The sequence below is a fragment of the Megalobrama amblycephala genome, linkage group LG8 (genome assembly GCF_018812025.1).
Source record: "Megalobrama amblycephala isolate DHTTF-2021 linkage group LG8, ASM1881202v1, whole genome shotgun sequence".
In the NCBI taxonomy this organism is placed as follows: Eukaryota; Metazoa; Chordata; class Actinopteri; order Cypriniformes; family Xenocyprididae; genus Megalobrama; species Megalobrama amblycephala.
This window is the reverse complement of record NC_063051.1, coordinates 22589618-22611377: the sequence shown is the minus strand read 5'-3', so window position 1 is coordinate 22611377 and position 21760 is coordinate 22589618. Positions and strand designations below refer to the sequence as shown.

The window sequence follows — 21760 nt, the reverse complement described above, 5'->3', positions numbered from 1 at the left end:
AATGTTTATATGTACACTCACATGTATTAAAAACAAAGGAAAATACTGTACTGATTTACTGTTATGTTATTATTACTGTTATGTTATGTACTGTTAATACTTTTTATTTAATTTTATCGTTTTTAAATTTAAACTTTTTAAAAATGGTTTTAAATATTTTATTACAAATCCAATTATGAAGCCAATAATAATACTTCTTTTGGGCTCACTTACTGTATATCACTTTCCATATATTGATCTGTTTATTCACATTATTTTATCCAGACAATGGTAACAATAGAACCTTCCAGAATATGTAATCTGTTATAATGTAATAATTTGCTGTATCTTTGAAATATGATGCTGGTGTTGATTTCACACAGAGTCAGTCTTTCGTTTTGATGTAAGACTTAAGTCTGCTAATTCACACTATACACTATTACTGATCTTTTAGCATTATCATCCTCAGTGCTGATTCACACTCAAACCAGAGTAAGATAGTCTGTTAACATTATTTACGAAACTTGGTTTGAACTGTTTTCTCATTTCTTTTTACTAGTGTTTTACAGTTTATGTGTGATTTTGTAAAGTTAACACACCTCTCTCTTTTCTCTCTGTTAGTGTGCTGTTTTGTGGTCCATAAACGTTGCCATGAATTTGTCACATTCTCATGCCCTGGAGCTGATAAAGGGCCAGACACAGATGTGAGTATGCAAATACACACACGCACACACACACACGCACACACACACACGCACACACACACACACACACACACACACACACACACACACACACACACACACACACACACACACACAAACAATGGTTCTGTTCAATGTTTCTCTTTCACATGTGACATCTTTATAAAGTATATGTGAATTGGTAGTGACGTATGACACGTAATTTGTGTCACCCCAGCTTGATAGAACAATGCTCATCTTACAAAAGACATGTTTGTACTTAAAATACATAAAACACTTTAAATATTTCAAAAGAATATTTAAGATAAAAAAAACAACAACTTAAGGCTGAAATATGTGTTGTATTTCTCCTATACCAGCTTAATATGCCGAGACAACTATAAGTAAACCATTGATAGGTGAGTTGGTGGTGGGACTGTTTTTTCAATGACTGACTGGTGGAAAAGCTGTTAAGAAAGCTGTTTTGAAAGCAATGTTTATTTTTGCAGTTCTGTGTGGTGGTGCAAAAATTACATACTTCAGCTTTTAACCAACACACAAGTACTGTCCCACTTTACTTAAGATACACATAAATTGAATAAACACTATAAAGTAAGGCTATAAAAAGCAGTCCCAAACTAGTTTGTGAAGGTGAAAGTGACATGTGAAGGCCAAGTATGGTAACCATACTGAGGATTTGTCCAATGCATTTATATAATACTACTACTACTACTACTACTACTACTACTAATAAAAAACTTTATTTTATATATCGCCTTTTAAAGGTAACATCTCAAAGCCCTTTACAAGCATAGAAATAAAAAATGAAATAAAAAGCATATACATATCTGTACATACACACACACACACACACACACACACACACACACATACATACATACATATATATATATATATATATATATATATATATATATATATATATATATACATACATATATATATATATATATATATATATATATATATATATATATATATATATATATATATATATATATATATATACAAATAAAACAATTGAATCACATAATTGCTATCCTAAAAAAGTGGGTTTTAAGAACAGACTTAAAAACACTAAAAGATTTGACCTGTCTAACCCATCCACAAAACTAACCCATCCAAGTTAGTGCACACACATTAGGAGTAGTGAGTAGTGAGTAGTGAACACACACACACACCCGGAGCAGTGAGCAGCCATTTTGCTGTGGCGCCCAGGGAGCAAAAGGGGATAAGGTGCCTTGCTCAAGGGCACTTCAGTCATTTTCTGCCGGTATTGAGAATCAAACCCACAACCTTTGGGTTACCTGTCTGACTCTCTAACCATTAACACAACTTTCAATACAATACAGTTAGTAAGTTGGTATGAGCCACCACAGTCATCTAAAAATATACAAAATAACACAAAGTAAAAATAAAGTGGCATTTTGGAATCACGGACACAACGATGGTAAATGCACAAAACTAACATGAACTGTTAAACATATGGAAACTGCTCCTGATGAATAGAATAAACATACCTCCATGCACACCATTTTTAGCTAACACACAGTGTTCCAGTTATGTAATTTATTGATACTTTATTGGTAATTCATGACTTACTAATTGACAATCCAAGTGTGATGTTACAAACTTGTCATTTCTTTTGTGCTTTATTTATAATGAAGTTATATACAGCACGTGTCTCCGCATTTGTGCATGTAATTGTAGAGTTCACACTACAAGCACAATATAACAGCTGACAAGACAGGATAGTTTGTTTTTCTGAGGCAGATACTGAACCAGAACAACGCGTCTTTCTCAGGCACTCTTTACTTAAAACTGCATCTGACAGAAGAGTCAAAAGCTTTCACACATTTCACAAAATAAAAGTCTCGCATCAGAAAAACATAAGATTATATTTGTTATTGTTTCCTTGATGGCATACTCTGTGACCCAGTCAAAATGGTCTTTCGACCCAATTTTGGTCGCAACCCACCAGTTGAGAAACACTGATCTATGACATGCTGTCAGTTATGTTAAGCAGTGGTGCTAAAATCTTATTTGATTTGTTACATTTATAAATTAGCTATACATTTATTGCTGTAGTCAAGTTATAGTTCCACCTACACTACCATGGCACTACTAGATTATATTTCATATTTCTTTATTTTGCACATAATGGGCCCTATTTTAACAATATAAGCACACGGTCTAAAGCGCACGGCGCAAGTGCACTTAGGTCATGTCCGAATCCACTTTGCTAGTTTAACAACGGGAAAAATGATCGGCGCCCGGCGCATGGTCTAAAAGGGTTGTCCCTATTCTCTTAATGAGTAATGGGTGAGTTTTGGGCGTAATGTGCAATAAACCAATCAGAGTCTCATCACCCATTCCCTTTAAAAGCCAGTTGCTCTCGCACCATGGCGGATTCGCTATTTACATGGTGGAATTTGCAAGTGGAAAAACTGAGAGGAAACGGATCTGCTCGTGCGCGAGGTTAAAGCGTGCAAGCAGACCATCTACGGGACATGCCAGATTCCACCAAAGCATTTATATCTTTATGCACACAATAATAATCTTTTACATTTGTAATCCTTTTATTTTTAATATTTGGCATGTTTGTGTGCTGCTGTGTGCTGCTGCGCATCCCTGTGTACCCCATTATGCACCCCTGCTCTTTAAATAACAAAAAATAAATTTATATATATATATATATATATATATATATATATATATATATATATATATATATGACTTTAGACCAGTTTTTTTGGTCAGTAGCGCAGTCTATTTCAGTTGCCTCAAAATAGTAACGCGCCAACAATGTGCCTGAACACACCTTTTTTTCAGACCAGCACGCCCATGGGTGCACAAATGGCATTTGATATTTAAACAATGTGGCGCAGGATGTGAAACTGCATCAGGCTGAAACTAGCAAAAAACACTTGCGTCATGCCTGGTGCCGCATTGCGCCGGGTGTATGATAGGGCCCAATGTTTCTCTTACTTGCATTTTGTAGCTTATATTTCACTTAAAGGGTTAGTTCACCCAAAAATGAAAATTCTGTCATTTATTACTCACCCTCGTATCCTTCCACATCCATAAGACCCTTGTTCATCTTCAGAACACAAATTAAGATCTTTTTGATGAAGTCTGAGAGCTTTCTGTCCCTATAGAGATTCAACACAACTACCACTTTCAAGGTCCAGAAAGCTAGGAATGACATCATTAAAGTTCTCCATGTGACAATGGTTTAACCTCAGTTTTATGAAGTGAACATAATTTACCACAAAAATATTGATCTGCAACGCATGTGCACATGCGCGAGTGTTCATGAGAGCATCACAACACATGCGTTTTGTGTTCACGCGAGAGCTGACAATGTTAAATGAACACGCTTTGGATAATATTATTTTGTAAATAAATTGGTAAAATGTGTTTTTTTTTTTTTTGTTGGGACAAACAAAGCACTCACCTCCCTTCATAAAATTAAGTTTAAGCCACTGGAGTCACATGGAGTACTTTAATGATGTCTTTTTCCTACCTTTCTCAACCTCGGAGTGGTAGTTGTGTTGGATCTCTATGGAGGGATAGAAACCTCTCAGACTTTATCAAAAAGATCTTAATTTGTGTTCCAAAGATGAACGAAGGTCTTAAGGATATGGAACAATACGAGGGTGAGTAATTTTGTCTGCCTTAAAAGCTGCACACTTTTTACACTCAAATTATCACTATTAGCAAACATTCTAAAAACATTGTATGTGTAAGTAGTGTGTGCATGAACTCTCTTGGCATGTGGTGTAGTGGTGGAGTAACCAGAGATTGTGTCAGAATGTCATTCAAGCTTCTGAGACACTCCTTTTTATAGAGCACAGCATGGACGACTGTCATACTGTAGCGGTGGAATAATTCTCAGTGAGAACTGTTCACAGAATCGGTGCATAGATGGAGTTTGAATGCAAGCAGTTTTATCGAGCGTTCAGTGTTTCCAGTGTTTAAAGTCTGAACAAATGCTGCGAAGGGCGACACACATACAGTCTACTTCATTGTGATTAGCTGAAACTGCAGGAGTTATAACATTGCAAATATCTTTGTGTTACTGACCTTGAGAGCTCTCTGCTTTTCATCGGTAAATGAATACCCAGCTCTTGAGAGGGGTCAGACCAGCTCACATGTGTCTTGAGAAAAGAGCTTTAATTGGTTGAGAATTTCCTGTTGTTATATGTACACACAAGTGTAAACAGAACAAGCTTGTTAATATTGCAAAGGCTTATTCTCTTATTGACTGCCATATAATCAAAGCCAAATGCTGTGTTTGCTAGATTAATGCTACTCATTAATGCTGATCTGATTGGGATTTCTAACTGCGACTGCAGGGGTTTGTTACAGTGATAGATAGACTGATGTGCCATTGTGCCCACAGTCATTTATTCCTGTAAAATATATGATTGAAGTAATATTCACCTGATGAGTGACTGTCTACCAGTGGTCTAGAAAAAGGTGATTTATTTTACATAAAGCATGGGGAGCTGTCATTTTATGATCACATGAACAGCCATGTCTTGCAGTCAATACTACTACTACTACTACTACTACTACTACTACTACTATTATACTAACAGTGTTTACATTAAGGTGCTTTACATTTTACTTTTACATGCTTTACATTTAAATGATAAACAACGGCTTTAAAAAATATATCAAAATAGATAAACATCAATACTGTTTGCAATATTGAAGGGAAAATTCTGTCATTATTCACTCACCCTCTTGTCTTTCTTTATCCAAAATTAGATGAATAAGGAATGAGATGATTTTCAAAAGCCTAAGACGGTGAAGTGACCATAACTGTTTGGAGTGTGTTCTGTTGGAATTGCACCACTCTTAAAGCGGAACTCAGTAAGATTTGCGAAGCTCCCCCTACAGGTTCCTTCAGTGAATCACACTCAAACACACCACTACAAGTCAATTAACCATCGTAATGACTTAGGAAACTATTTATGAAGGTAAAAAAAGTTACTTAGTTCTGCTTTAATATTTGGTGCAAGGGAAGTATTGAATAGAATTGATCAAACAGATGTTTTATTTATTAAGGAGAGCACACTGATTGACATACAGTATGAGTATTTTGGACACTCCTTCTGCACAATTCAGCATGTTGGTGGCTCTCAAGGCACACACAAGATTGACACTAGTAAACTGGTACAGACTCCAGAAGATCACCACTGATTGTAATGCTTCCTGTGTTTACACAGTATGTATTTTATGTTATATATTATATGTTTATTGTTATTATTATTAATTATAAAATCTTAGCGTTGAAAAAGAAAAAAAAGGCAAGTAAGGTTAAGCAAATTATATAGTAAATGTAAATTTTATAAAAACAAACACTGAACATAAAAAAATAAAATTTATGCAATTGTACAGAAAACAGATTCTGTATTTCTCAAAAAACATTGAAACACTTAGTAAATGCAAACAATGAAAACATGAAATTAGTAAATAGTAGAGTTTTCCCCAGTATGAACATATAATAAATTAAAAGCTGAATGAAAGATAATAAAAAAGGATGTTTCTACGAGGGTGTTTCAATTTTTTATTTTTTTTATTTTACTTGGGTATATATCTACCCATTATTTAATAAACATACGTTCATTGTTTAGTTTTTACATGTAATTCATTTGAAATTAGTAGTTTATGTGCGCTGGGAATGGTTCATATGTCAGGAGTGACAGTTGTTCATTATTAGTTCCTTCAACATTGAGAAATTATCTAGAGGCAGTGGAATGGAAATTAAATTCAGTACGGGAGACTTGTTTCATATGTTCCATACACCATTTATCTTGTTTAACACGTCCATTTTGCCATCTTTGTCTATATCCAGCAAAGTAAACCATCAGATTGAAGTGTAATTTTCACAAAACTGTATTTTTCAGCTTGTTTCAAAGTAAATTTAGATGTCTTTCCAAAAAAGGACACCAAATAACCAAATTATATGATTTCATATAATTCATACATTTATGTACACCAAAGCAACCATAAAAAATAAATAAATAAATCACAGCAAAAAAACATTTCAGAATTCACAGTGTATAGTATGTGCAACATGCCAAAAAAAAACCCTAAACCAACCGCCTTGACCTGCATATATACTAAAGTACACAGCAACATACACAGGACAAATCCAAACATTATCCTGAATGTGTGTGAAAACAACGTGAATGTACTGAAATGTGTCTGTGCATAAAGACAATGTGCGATCAGAGCGCTCGTACATGATTTGTTTGTGCATAAATATAACAGACTCACGCATGCTTCTGTACGTCACCACAATCGTCTTTACTTTGATTGCAATCCTCATCCATCAAAACTTTCATAGCAATAAGCTGGTTTGCTTTATCCAGCCGAGAAACATATCATCTGGTCATACAGCGGTGGGATGTTTTGATGTTCCGTTCAGACAGGAACAGCGCAATGAGGGAGGGCTCGCGCTCTTCAGATACAATGACAGAATATGACAGAGAGTTCGTGTTTTAAAGCAAAAACAAACTCTGGAATGAATAATTCTCTCTGCCATCTCTGATATAATCAGCATGGACTTTAAGATCATCTAACTGCGTGATGTAAATTACGTTATGGCGCAATTTCACATGCTTCCGTAATTTTTTTGCGTTAAATTATTTTAACGCGTTAAGGGTTTTGAATTAATTGCATGCGTTAGTGCTAACGTTAACGTTGACAGCCCTAATATATATACACAGGGTGCGATTTGTGAAAAAAACAGAGGGGGGGTTGTTTGGAATTTTTTTTTTTTTTTTTTTTTGAAAATTTTGAAAACTCCTACAAATATTGATGAATACAATCGGAGTTGTATTAAATAGTGTCCTGGCTCTTCCAAACTTTATGATGGCAGTGAATAGAGGATAGATTTTGAAGCCCAAAAAACTGCATCCATCCGGTAGAAGCTATCTTTGGGTGAACCAGCCCTTAAGTGAGTGAAATAACAGTTACTATGCATTTGAATTTTGTTTGAGTTGCCAGTCGTTGGCCAGAAGTGGCCATGAGAAGTCTGATCTTCTGATGGTAAGAGTTATAGTATGTTGTCCCAAATACCACCTGGTGGATATCATGTGTAGCACAACAAATATTTTTAAATTCTAAGAAGCGCCTGTGTGTTTCTATGACAAACATTTTAAGGCCACATCTGTATAAACAGAATAATTTATCTTGATTCATCAAACCATTTAATCAAATTAAATAAATTAATATTTGTGGGTGAGTGTGTTGTGTAGGGAAGTGATTGAGATGGTCACCAACTTATCATTAAAAAAAGTCAGGAGGTGGTGGAGGAAAGATTTAGGAGGAACATGTTGTGAACAGTTTAAAGGTGTATGAAGTGGTTTTGTTAGTGACATTGGCAGCAGAAACACTAGAAGTGGAAGAGGACAGAAATTGATGCTTTTTTAGTACAGCTGGGTCTTTTGACTTTAGCATTTCTTTTCAGTAGAACTATATCAGAGAGCTTGAGGCTGGAAGATGTTGGATGTGCTGGTCTAGATGTGAGAGGACAGGTATTGTCAAGACAGAAAGGTAAAGCAGAGCAGAGAGTATGGCCCTCTCCCAAATGGCACACTTCATATGCACTTGTGTGCGTGTTTGTTAAGTCCACAAGACCATAGTGTGTCCCATTTGTCAATTTAGGTTTCAGAAGGATGCTCAGGTCATTTGTGGCCGATATGCACCCTTGATTCACACTTTTGCTGAGGCCGCACCAAAGCGAGCTCCGCAGCAGACTTCTACCCAACAGCCAAAGTGGCATTTTGTCATAAAAGTGTGGACTCAGAGGAAGATAGCGATTGTTCCACTTGGGAAAGGGTCTATCAGTAGCATATTCATCTCTTAAGAAAATGGTTCTAAACAGTACCAAATTATGGTTTTTCGGTTTGTAACAGTAGCAACTTGAATCATCTGATCCAGCAGATAGCACTTTTCTGGCTTCAAGCCAGGAAGAGCAGGATGTGGCTGTCGAGGGCAAATATATGGTAATGGAGCCCTCTTAGCCTGCCTGCCTTGCGTACAGTGAACTGTTAGAGGTAATGGCGCATCTGCGAGATTAGATCTTCCTTGGAAACGCGAGAAGCCACAGATCGCTCGCTGTAGATTAGACGAGAGTTTCTTAGCTGGACATAACCGCCCAGTTCCAGTGAGTCTTCCGTTTCTGCTGGACCTTCATGCCGAGGTGGAGAGGTCCTGGAAGAAACCATATTCAGCTTTCATTCATCTCTTTCACCATGCGAATTATGCCGATGTGGAGGGGATGTGCGAGCACCGATATGCTTCGATGCCTCCCATTGAAGATATGTTTGCGAACTTTCTTTCAATGCAGTAACATTGATGCTAAAAACACCAATCCTGCAGTCAAAGCCATTAAGAACATCAAAGCTGAATGGCAGGGCATATGCAGCTGCGGGTCAGGCCGGTGGGGCTTTGCACATGATGACAGTGTTGCAGGCCTACCAGGCCGACCTGCTTAAAGACCTGGATGACGGCAAGAGTCTGTCCCCTGAAGCGGTGACTGAGCGAAGATAAGGTCAGATAGGCTGAGGTCTGCTCCTGTCTTATATCTTGTATCTTCTATTTGGGTTTTACATAAAAAAACAACGTCAATTAGGTACTTCATTTCTACTGACATGGCAAATTGTAGCAAATTATGACAGTGCTCTTTTTTATCTCATGCATGCACGACATGTATTATTGCACATCATGTTAATATCTGATCATCTTTGTTTTTGGCTTCCTTTGCAACAAATTATGTATTTTGGTAAGCACTGTTACAAAGACCACAAACTGACATGAGAAGCGTCATACTGCCCAGCTAAAAGAAACACTGGTCACCATAATGGCGATCGAATATTTTCAATAAAACATCAACATCTGAACCTCTATTAATTCTCAAAAAGAAATGTAGACGGATGACAGAAATAAAGTCAGTCTGGTTTGTAATAAGAGAGATTTAATGTCTTTTTTTAAGTTGATTTCATCTAAGGCAGTGACTGGAAGCCAGTTGTAGTTGTGTTTCTCTTTCCTTCAGTGATTCTGCTCATTATCATCAGCGGTCTTCAAATAATCGAACAATCATAACTCAATTAATCAAGTGCCTAATTTAAGTACCCAATTAACTCTAACGCTGCTTCAGTGTTACTTTTAACACCTTGCTGGTGGTTCCCATATGTACACCAAGCAGTGTTAATTTAAAACTGGGGAAACTCTAACACAAAGAACCATTTCAGCATATAAAGGGTTCTTCAGGACGATATGGTTCTAAATAGAATTGTTACTATGTGTAAAGAACCTTTAAACAACCACCTTTTTTTAGAGTGTACTTGGCATAGTAGTAGTGGTCGACCAATATATTACCAAGGCTGATGTGTTGACTGATATTTGGCATTTTTTAATTATCGGTATTGACCAATTCGTTTTTCTGTTTGGCCAATGTGGCGACATCTGAACTTTTATTTTGACAGCGTCGAAGCTCACATTCTCCTTCTTTATTTGTTTACTGTCTCTGATGTACTTTATTAGAAATAAAAGGTATTTGAAAACAGAGTGTTTGCTTTTTAATTATTACTAATAGAAAGGCAAAGGTAATAATACTTTCTCAGCAAATACACATTTTTATAATTTAAACTAGGCTTTGAATGTCTAATAAACATTTAATTTAGCAAACATTGAAGAATCCAGCTATGAGATTTTGTGAAGTGTGCATTTGTATCCTGAATTAATACGTGTACTTTGTGCCAAACGAGCCATAAGAATTGGATTCAGACAGGCGAGTTCAGCTGTCAATTGACACACACGACTGAATAACCAAAGTCTGGCTTTATTTCAGGATTAAAGTTAGGTTAGTTCATCCAAAAATGTAATTTCTGTCATTAATTTATTTTTTATGACAGATGTAAATTTATAATAAATTTACTTTTATTAATGTTTTACATTTTTTGGGTGAACTAACCCTTTAATGACATACTGACTATAAATTATACTTTACATATGTGTCAAGTTTCTGTAAACCTCCAAGTGTACAGAATTATTTTTCACAAAATAATTTATAATGGGATTTCAGCCTTATCTCTCAATATTACATCTACATACCTCAATTTTTATTTAAAAAAAATATTTGCATATGATTATTTGAAATTTTATCTTAAATTTACTTTGCTCCACTATAAGCAAAGAGTGTCAGTTGTGATATAAGCAACCCAAAGTAGACTTCCTGTTTTTGTCTGCTATAGACCACTTTGGAGCAGACGTCACAGTGACGTCACTTGCAGCTGCGCGCGCATAGTGGTTGCAGAAAAATAGCGGTAGCAATTGGAGGAAAATGTGCAAAATCCACAGAATAAGAGAAAAATGTTTTGTTGTGCCTCTGGATGTTGGAATCAGAATGCAAAAAATATATAGTCTTCATTTTTAAAGAAAACCATCGTTGAAAACGTCCTTTGAAGCTAAACGGAGACGTTTCACAGACTGGACTGATGACACCTGCAAGGATTAGTCTACTATTAAAGCAGGAATTTGATGCACACAGTAAGTCTACATAATATTCACATATGCAGTTCAGAGGACATACATACATAGCAGTTACAGCATGAAATAATATTTAAACCTATAACATTTTACATAGATAACTTTTAAACATAGTCTATCAAATTTTTATTTCACAATTCTGACTTTTTTCCTGCATTTGTGTGTTTATTACTCCCAGTTCGGACGTTATAACTCGCAATTGTGAGTTTATTTCACAATTCTGAGGGGAAAAAAGTCAGAATTGCGGGATAAATTGCAATTCAGAAAAGACAGAATAACGAGTATATCTCACAATTCTGTTTTTCTTTGTAAGAAATGTGAGATATAAACTCAGATTTGTGAGAAATAAAAGTCAGAATTGTGAGATATAAACTCGAAATTAACTTTTTTTATTCTTTTATTTCATGGCTTCCATAGACTGCCACTGCTCAACTGTCATTTTCTGCAACCAGCTAGGCTCCGCCCATAAAAAACGTCATCGCTGTTTGCAAACACCAAATTGGTCTATAGCATGCAAATTACAGTACTTGAAATTTGAGACCACATTTCCCATTTTGACCAGGCATTTCATGTGGTAGTGTTGTTCACAGGCGTTTTTGAATTTCCAAGTGATAGTAAATGCCTGGGGCAGCAAAAGCAGTTTTTGTGTTACTGATGCAGTCAAATATATAACACATTTGACCTGCTTTCATAAATTTTACATCCGATAAGATGGCGTGTCACAGTTTTTACATTTTTTTTACTCATTCACAAGAAAAAAACTGGCCTCCAAAAGTCTGACATTAGTCTTTGTTATTTACTACTGTACCTTGTTGTCATTTGGTCAATTGTACCTTGTTGAATCCTGTCAGATCTTGCCCTAGTGTTTTGCGCTGCTGCTGCCGGTTGAGCAAAGATGCTGAAGAGGCCTTTGCAATCTTTGCACATTCCCAGCTCTTGCCAGGTAGAGCGAGAAAGTAGTCTGCCAGAACAGATCCTATGAGCAGACGCCCTGCTCCGATTACCACAGAAGTGACCAGAGGAGCTGTTCTGACAAAGATTTGAACCAGTAAATATGCTTAACCATTCATGGAGAGACCATGAATTTCCCTATTAAATCACAAGCCTGCCATTCGTTTGAATACTTGCACAGATTCAAATGCAAGTCAACTCTGACTGGATAAATTGAAAAACTGTGGACTTGTAGCTTTAGCATACTTTAAAGTTCACTGTAGAATTGTTTTGGTGTGGCTGTAAATGTAAGCTTCGGAAATGGCCCAGGCAATTATAGCGTATTGGTGTGACACCCCCTAGTTAGCTTGACACTCCATCAGAAAGAGATGGTAATTGAGCCTATAAATAAAACATAGATATGACAAGTGTGGTACCCACCTGCTCAAAAGAGCACCAGAAACACCTGGTCAGACAAAAGAAAGGAATAATTGCAGAAGAAACTGAAGATACAGAAAAAAATATGTGAGAAGAGGAGGGAATGATGGAGCAATAAGACTAAGTGTAAAGCATGAGTTATGAACACAGTATGAATGAACATATAGCTAGAGTAAGTTGATACCACCTGCTAAGAGTTGACTTTTAAAAGGTCAGGCTGAGCCAAGTCAAATTCTACACAAACATTTACATCTGCTCAACTGATGACAAGCTTATTACAATTAAGGTATTATGCACTGGTAGACAATTACAAAGTTTTTTTTTTTACTTTGTTACTATACTTAAGTACATTTTTCAATTATATGAACTTTAGTATTTTGATTTTGGGAAACTTTTATACTTTAAAACTTTAATAACATAAGATTTTGGCCAAATGACAGAAAAAAAAAAAAAAAAAGGAGCGGCCACATCACTACAGTAAAATTGTATACAGTATAACCTGTTAGTTGATGAAAACGAAACGCGATGCACTTACGATGGACAAAAATTCCATTCTAATGATGGACAGAATGTTCAAAATTGTCAGAAATTCGTTGGAGCTCATTTGAGCTTGATTTTGGTAAAATGTTAATAATATAATAATATGCAAGTGTCTGATCATATATAAAGCCACAATATCAACTTTGACAATGTGGTGTTTAAAAAAAAAAGAAAAAAAAGAAGTGTTTTTTCCATTTCCTCAGAAGTATAGCATTTTTGGAGATATGAGGTTTCCAACCAACAGCAACAATATATTGTACTGTAGGGAGTCAAAAAGAAAATATTGAGTACCACTGGTTTTAGCCTATTATATGAAATGCCTGAAGATATCCACCTTTGTGTATCTCCATCTATATAGATTTCTTCTCAATATGTTTACGCATTAACATTTAATACAGAAATTAGGAGTATTTTAACTTAACACTCTGAGGTCTGAAAACGCGCCGGCGCGTTTTGCAGGGTTTTTTTCACATTGCAGCAAAACAGACTTAAAATACTCCGTCATTTTTTGTCATAGAGACATAAGTAATATATCAATTGAAACTATAGAATATCGTCTTTTATTTGTATACACTCAGAGTAAAAACACAATGTTGTGCTTTTTGTAAAATAAAGAAAGCTAACATGATGCGTGATTTCTCCTCTCCCTCTGAATGAAGTCCAATCTGATAGTTCTCAGAAAATGAACTGTAACTTAGTGAATACTAATCACAGAAAAATTAAACTTATGTCTAAAAAAACGTTAAGATGTCAGGTTTTAAATCATGAAAGTCAAATCGAAAACAAACCTTCTGTGTTTATGTAATCTGTATGAAAAGAGAGCCATGTCAGAAGTCCGTGATTCAGCTCATTATCTGCTAATGCGGCCACGCCCACGGAGCCAGCGCTATTCAGACGCAAATTCAGAGGCAATACATGCATTCATCGTCTCAATAGTGTATTTATTGTCTTGAAAAGTGTTTATCTGGATGTAAAAGTCATGGTTAGCGAGCTCTAGAAGACATGCAGTTAGTTCCTGTTTTCTTTTCTTCTATAGATGAATTTTAGATGAGTTTTTGTTTCTTTAGCGCCCAATTCTTTAGCGCCCAACTGTGCTTTAGCGCACAGTTTTCAATTAGGATGAATTGAAAACACCAGCGCTCATAGTAATGACAATGAATATTAAATAAATATAACACCTCTGTATAGAAAATTGACATAAGCATATGAGAATCCAATATTTCTCCAAATGTGCATGCTTTTAAACTAAAAGCCTATATTCAGACTCTTTGCATCACAGAAATACATTATATTTTAAAGTATAATATAAAACCATTACTTTATATTGTAATAATATTTTTCTGTATGTTTCATATATCATGATGAGCTTGAGACATCACAGAAGGTTTTTTTCACAGCCTACCTGACTGAAATGCCTCATTAATATGCAAGTCATTTCAGCTCATTACTATCCAATTCTTTTGTCTTCTCAGGTGAGAATGGCCTATTATTCAGTGGTGATTCACGCCTCCACACATACTGTGTTTCTTGGCAAAAAGTGTCTTACAAAAACTAAATCAATATATTGTTTTATATGAAGGAGTAGGCAGCATCATTTTTACATAATTTTGAAGCAAAAACTCTAGTTTACAACCTCCAATACCCTAAAGTATTGTAAACACAGATTTACTATACTTTTTTTGGCCTTATTTCAGTGACTTAAGTTTTTTGTTTTTTCAGTAACCACGCATAAACTTTATTCCTTCAAAAACACAAACATGTACATACATGTTCCTCATATATTATTGTAGCCTAGTTTGTGCTGAATACAGTGTAATGACACTTTTGTCATTTATATGTTTATGAACAACTGAAAAAAGCACAAATGTCAGGGCATGTCAAAACTTCTCCAGGCCCCAAATCAGCCTCAGACTCCAGAGGTTAAGTAATATTTCATTTATGATATTGCTCTCTTAACTTAAGTACATGATTTGTGTACTTCATCCACCACTTGCCTGACACAGAAGAATTTGTCTGGAAAACTCTTGATTACATTCTCTTTTTGCATGCTATTTAATTAATAATAAAGTAAGATATAGGGCTGCTTGATTATGGCAAGAATCATAATCATGATTATTTCACACGATTATTGGTGGCAATATGATCAAAGTCTTATTTCATGATATGAGTAGTTTTAGATGTCAGTAAAATTTCACAATTATCGATAGGCTGCCTTAGCAAAAACAAAGATTTAACTAATGTAAGTAAAAGCTCCTCAAAACAGTTATAGTAGACAAGTAAACAGTCAGCACTACAATAAGAACAAAGAAACTAATTACAAACATGGACAATGGACAAATAAATAAAACAGAACAAAATTACAAATAAAATAAACAGTGCTTTAAGTTTTCAGGAAGATGTACAGTACTAACAGTGTTATTCAGCCTGCAACAGAAAGTGAATAAACTAATCAAATCGTTAGCCTCATAGCATAATTGCCCAGATCATATTTCAAAGGCAGATATCACAATTTGGCCAAAAAATGAATTAGGCAATTATGCTATGAGGCTAACGAAATGTAAAATAACACTATGTAGTCTTCATTGAATACTTTAAATATAGATTAATCCATATTAAAGGATTAGTCCACTTTTAAATAAAATGTTCCTGATTATTAACTCACCCCCATGTCATCCAAGATATTCATGTCTTTCTTTCTTCAGTCGAAAAGAAATTAAGGTGTTTGATGAAAACATTACAGGATCATTCTCCTTATAGTGGACTTTAATGGCCTCCAGACGGTTGAAGGTCAAAATTACAGTTTCAGTGCAGCTTCAAAGGGCTTTAAATGATACCAGATGAGGAATAAGGGTCTTATCTAGTGAAACAATCTCTCTTTTTTGAAAAAAAAAAAAAAAATACAACTGCATATGCTTTATAAACACAAATTATCGTCTTGCACGTGCTTCCGCTTTCCGCATTCTTCAAAAAGCTTACGCCGTATGTCCTACACCTTCCCTATTCAATTTACGGAATGAACGCTACTTTCGTTTTTTTTCCGTAAGTAGAATAGGGAAGGCGTATGACATATGGCGTAAGCTTTTTGAAAAATGCGGAAAGCGGAAGCACGTGCAAGGAAAGGCGATAAATGTAAAATAACACTATGTAGTCTACATTGTCTTTTTGCGGTGCGCTTTTAATTACACTGTTTAATATCAAAAACATCCCACAGTTTAGCAACAGTAGCCTGCATTTTATAACACTCACTTATTTGACTGATTTGGATGTTAAGTTTGGCTTAGGGAGGAGCAAAAGCGTACCGCTGAATCTGGCAGCAGCACAATAATCATTTTACCTCGATTATCTTTTTTTCATAATCGTTGGAAGCCAAAATCGAAATCATAAATCAATTATGATTAATCGCACAGCCCTATAAGGTATTTACATTTTAGAATTTTGATGAAATTGTATTTGTTGCTTTTCAGTAAAACCATCTGCATTTAGTAATATAGTTTTTTTCTATTTTAATTACTTTTTCTCTGTACTGTCTGGGATCCTAAACAGGATTTTTGAGACCAACAGCTCTTCAAGCTATAATCACTTCTTTCAGGATGTGGCCTTATTGGAGTGAGATTTGATTGGCTGTTGCCGTGGGAGCTGGGAGACTCATCACGGTGGGTTACTAGCAGCAGGAAGTGATTGGTTGATAAGTGCGGCTGTAAGAGGTGGATGGGTTCCATCTACCAAATGTCAGGAGTTAGAAGAAGAGGCTGAGTGGTGGCAGCTGGAAATCGCTTTCGCTCACTTTATAACCCCAGAGTGGTTCTGGCAATGAAGTCTGACATCATACTTTCATTACACAAAAGCTAGGATTCTCATTAATTAGTTAATACTCTAAGATTTTGTCAAATCAAATATAAGGTATAGTTTTCCTAAACAGGTATTACAACACCTTTGCCCATTCATTGTGCTCCTCTTGCTTTCTTTCTCACAGACAGGCAGAACATCACACTGACTGTGCATTCATTCATTCTTTGTTTCTCCCTAATAACTTGGTTTACGTGTTTCAAGGACTCTTATTGTACAGAGTGTATGTTCATTTGCTTAGGTGTAACATAATATTTTACTTGATATTTAAAATTGTTTGCATATAAATACAGTGTTGCACTCTTTATGGTCAAAGAGGAAGGTTGTTGTTTTTCTTTTGTTTTTTTTTACACAGTGATGTGGTCTTTATGTCTTGGGTTGCCAGTACAATTTACCTCAGAATAAATTAACGAAGCAATGAAAAGTGTGAGTAAAGAAACACTTCACTGAGGTTGTGAATAAACGAGAATGTTCACTGAGGTGTGTGAATAAACAATGGTACTTAAGTAGTGTATTATGCAAATAGGTGTCTGGGAAATGTAAATGACCTGAAATCGCTGTGGGGCTCCCATGATCTTGTAAATCTTTCCTTGCTTAATAACAGCCCTCAGCATAAGGATACATAGCAAATTATTATGAATATTTTCAGAATGCACTGTAAGTTATATTGTAACACATGGCATGGGCTCTTTATCTGCTCACAAATATTGGGGCTCATAATAATGAAAGGTGTCCAACTGTATGTAAAAGCAGGTCTGTATGAAAATAGCATCAGTCTAAATCGTAGCCCAGTGTCACTGTTTGACTGAACCCAGAGAACGTTGTCCCTTATATCACAGGCTACAGCTGCAGCTGCAACTATATTTAGACCCCTTTTCCACACTCACACACACATATACATATTCTTCCCTGGCTTGCAACGTTTCTGCCTGTACCACCTACAGTGCATCAAGCAGTGTCTGTCACCCACACCCCCTGAGTGTTTGTTTGTGTGTGTGTGTTCTGTGCACACACAGACATGGTAGTGAATGGTTGAAAGGAATGACTAAGGTATTAGAAAAAAAATGTTTTTACATTGTCATAAGATTCAAGTCAAATCACATTTATATAGTGTATTATATAGTGTATTTATTTATATAGAGTTTTATACAATAATAAAGCAGGAAAATAAGTGTTAATGTTGTAAAATTCAATTATGAAACAAATTCAATTTAAGCTGTATCTCTACAGAAGATAATAGTGTCATTATTCAACTCATATCAGTTCACCTTTGATAGCATACACCCAAAGCATACACCCAAACAAAATTACACACACACACACACACACACACACACACACACACACACACACACACACACACACACACACACACACACACACACACACACGTAGTTATGGGGAGAGGTTATGGTTATGGGAAGAGATTATCCATGCAGTATAGAAACTGAAGTCAGGTTTATAACAGGTTTATAACTGCCACACCTTGAGTGATGCATTAATAATAAACCACAGAGTATGGCGGGAATGGGCTAATTAACACAAGCCTCAAATGAGAGACAACCCACCCCACAACCCCCCATCTCCTTTACCACTTTGATCTAAAATATATGCCACATCACATTATACTCAGTGTAAAGTGTTGGAAGTGGCAGCAAAGTGTCCACAAGCAATGGAGGAGAAAAGAAAAAACAGAATGTTGACAATGCGAGAGTGTTTACATCAGACAAGTGACGCCGCTCACGCTTGCAATGTAAACACTTGCATTTATTAACATGGGCACCAAAAAAAGAAGTGGATTTAAAATGTGTCAGAAAAAAAGCCAGTCAACCATTTCATTTAAACTATTAAATTAATTGATTTGTTAATAACAAATTGCTGAGAACTGCATCATGTTTAGCAACAAGGTTAAAGGGTAATCTTAGCTATTTTATTGGTTATGAGTTACGTTACAGAGTCTACAATGGAAAATGCTTACCTTTTGTCTTAATTCCGTATTTTGAATGAAAGCACATCACTTAGGTTTCATGCATTTTAAGTACATTTTTTTTTTCAAGGCTAAGGGTGATTCAGCCCCTAGCCTTGAAGAAAAAAAAATGCCCTTTCATGTTAAAATCCATGTTAATGTGAAAAACACTGGGTTTTTGCTTTTGATCATCCGATCGCTTGCTTTAGAAGACAAAGTGCCCACATACTTCACAAATGCACAGAAATAGCTGTATTATTGTTTTATAATTTCCAAATATTTCTGTGTTCTTACAAAATAAACTTGAAGTATTTATGCACAAAAGAAACATAAGAGCAAGATAAAATATATACATCTAAAATGTGAGCATGGTATAACATTAAATGAAACGTCTTTATTCATATTGTTGATTTTAAAAACTACGATCTAAGCCATATTTCCTAATTTTTGTAATCACTATTGGAAAAATCCACTATTGATCAACCTCTAATGCAATATGTAATCTTTGTAAAGCAAATGTGAAGAATTTTGATAACACTACAGCTATCTAGAATCAGTAATACCAGTTATGAGGGGCGACAGGTATGGCTTTGTAGTAATGAACAAAATGTCCTGAAAATGAAAAGATCCTGAATTTGAGGCTATCACCAAATACTGAGAATAAAATTAGGAAAATCTTCAAAAGTTTGTATTATATTTTTTGTACATATTTTAGATTAAGTTTTAAGTTTTTAATTATTTGTTAGCTTTACATCAACTCAGAAACACCCTGAAGTTCCCTCACAAACCTCCTCGGGTTAGCAAACCCCAGTTTAGGAAACTGTGATCTAGGCCATTACTGATGACGGTGCTCGCACATGGTAGTTTGACCTGTCTGATAATTGGATGACATGGAGCACAATAATTTCAGAAGGCATAAGGCTTTCATACTATTAGATTTTAATGGCTATTTTGATGTTAGTGGGATTTTAATGGCAACATTAGATCATTATTATGATTTCCGGAGCAACATAGATGCAAGTGTTAAATGTGGTAGTAAGCCATTATAGCTAATTATATTCAACCACCCATGAAATATTCATCCATTTTTAATAATGGATGGTTTTCTGAAGTGAGGGCGTGTCTTTAATGTTTGGCTATGGTCAGGCCTCTGAAATGAATCTCATCTTTGTCAAACATTATGTCTGAGGCCTCGCTGGATTAGACAGTCTCCTTTCCTCTCTATAATGCATTGGGAATAGGCATGTGACGGTATCAAATTTTCATGTTGCGATTATTGCTTAAGCTTTTATCACGGTATACGGTATTATCACGGTATTGAAATAAGTGTTGTCATAGTATAACAGGTTTAAGAACTCTTTTTCTTATAACAAAAATAACTCTGAATGTTTAAATACAATAACGCAATAATCAAAAAAATATTATAAAATAAAACATTTTCAAACAGATTAAAGTGCAAAAGAATTATAAAGAACAACTGGCAAAACTTTACAATAAGGTCTCATTATTTAACGTTAGTTAAAGCATTAACTAAGATTGAGCAATAGCTACATTTGTTACAGATGGTATTATTTTTTGTTAATGTTATTTAAGAAATACAACTGATTATTGTTAGTTTTATCTCAGGTCCATTGAATAAGTTATTTTGATTTTGGTAATGTTATTAAACATTAACTAAGATTAATAAATGCTTTATAAGTATTTTTCATTATCTGTTTGGTAATAATGAATTAACACTAATGAAGCCATACAGTATTTCTCTAAGTTTTACTGAACAATAGCAAATAATCAGAACATTTTCAATCATTAGGGGATGTTGTAGTCCAGATTAAAATATAAAAATGTTTAAAGCAGTCCGTAACTTTTTTTGGTTAAAAACTATCCAAAATCAATTTTTGAGCAATTACATAACCAGCCAGTGTTCAAAACTATCTCCTTACCTTAGCCTGATTCACAACGGTAAGCTTGTAATTAATGTTTTAAAATAAGAGCGACCTGGTGGATTTCCACGGGAAATTCGAGCATGCAGCAGTTCATCTTTGCATCATTACGTCACGTCTGTAAACAGAAAAAAGGAGTCCAGGCAAGTCGGTTTTATCATGTGAGGATGCTGCTTGTAGCGGATCATTTATAGTCTGTTGTCACAGCAGCTGAAATAATTAAACGTCAATCTGACACTGACAATCATCAGTGACAACTGGAGATTCACTCATAGTCAAAAGCAAAAGACTTTGGACTGTGGAGTGGCTACAGGAATTGAAATCTACAGGTAACTCTAATATACACTAAATACACATAGCGTGCATCTCAATCAGCTCCCTAGTTCAGTAGTCAGGGCACTGATCAGGGAATCGGCCACATTCATTTACATGATATACTGATTCATGACCTAGAGAGCTGATTGAGACGCAGGGATAGTCACGCAATGCTGATGTTGTTAACATTAACAATTTAAGAACAAAGTATAACATTAATAATAATTTGCACGGTTTGGCGTGATCCGAGCTAAGCTATCGTTAGATTTAATCATCATTAGCAGTGCGATTTATTGTAGGTAATGCTTGTAGTCAGTGTTCCCTCTAAGATGCGCGTGTGCGCGGCCACGCACTTCTGAAGCTGCGGCCGCGCAGAAAAAAATAATTGCCGCGCAGAGAACAGACATGAAGATCATGTGTGGGGAAATCCATTTGATTGTAGTAGTTTAAATGAGAAACAATTGCAGTGCTCTGGACAACCGCTGTAGAGTTATTGTCGCTATAGAGAGTTAGAACCGGTGAATGCGGTTTAC

The 21760-nt window shown here is 35.5% G+C and overlaps 1 protein-coding gene across 2 annotated transcripts in view; it reads left to right on the top strand.

Moving 5' to 3' along the window:
* The window catches only part of prkcaa (protein kinase C, alpha, a), a 167526-nt gene that overhangs the window by 57857 nt on the left and 87909 nt on the right, over positions 1–21760 (top strand). For both annotated transcript variants that reach the window (XM_048200087.1, XM_048200088.1), the window contains exon 3: positions 601–683. In XM_048200087.1, the coding sequence (XP_048056044.1) occupies positions 601–683 (83 nt within the window). The remainder of the gene's footprint in view (positions 1–600; positions 684–21760) is intronic.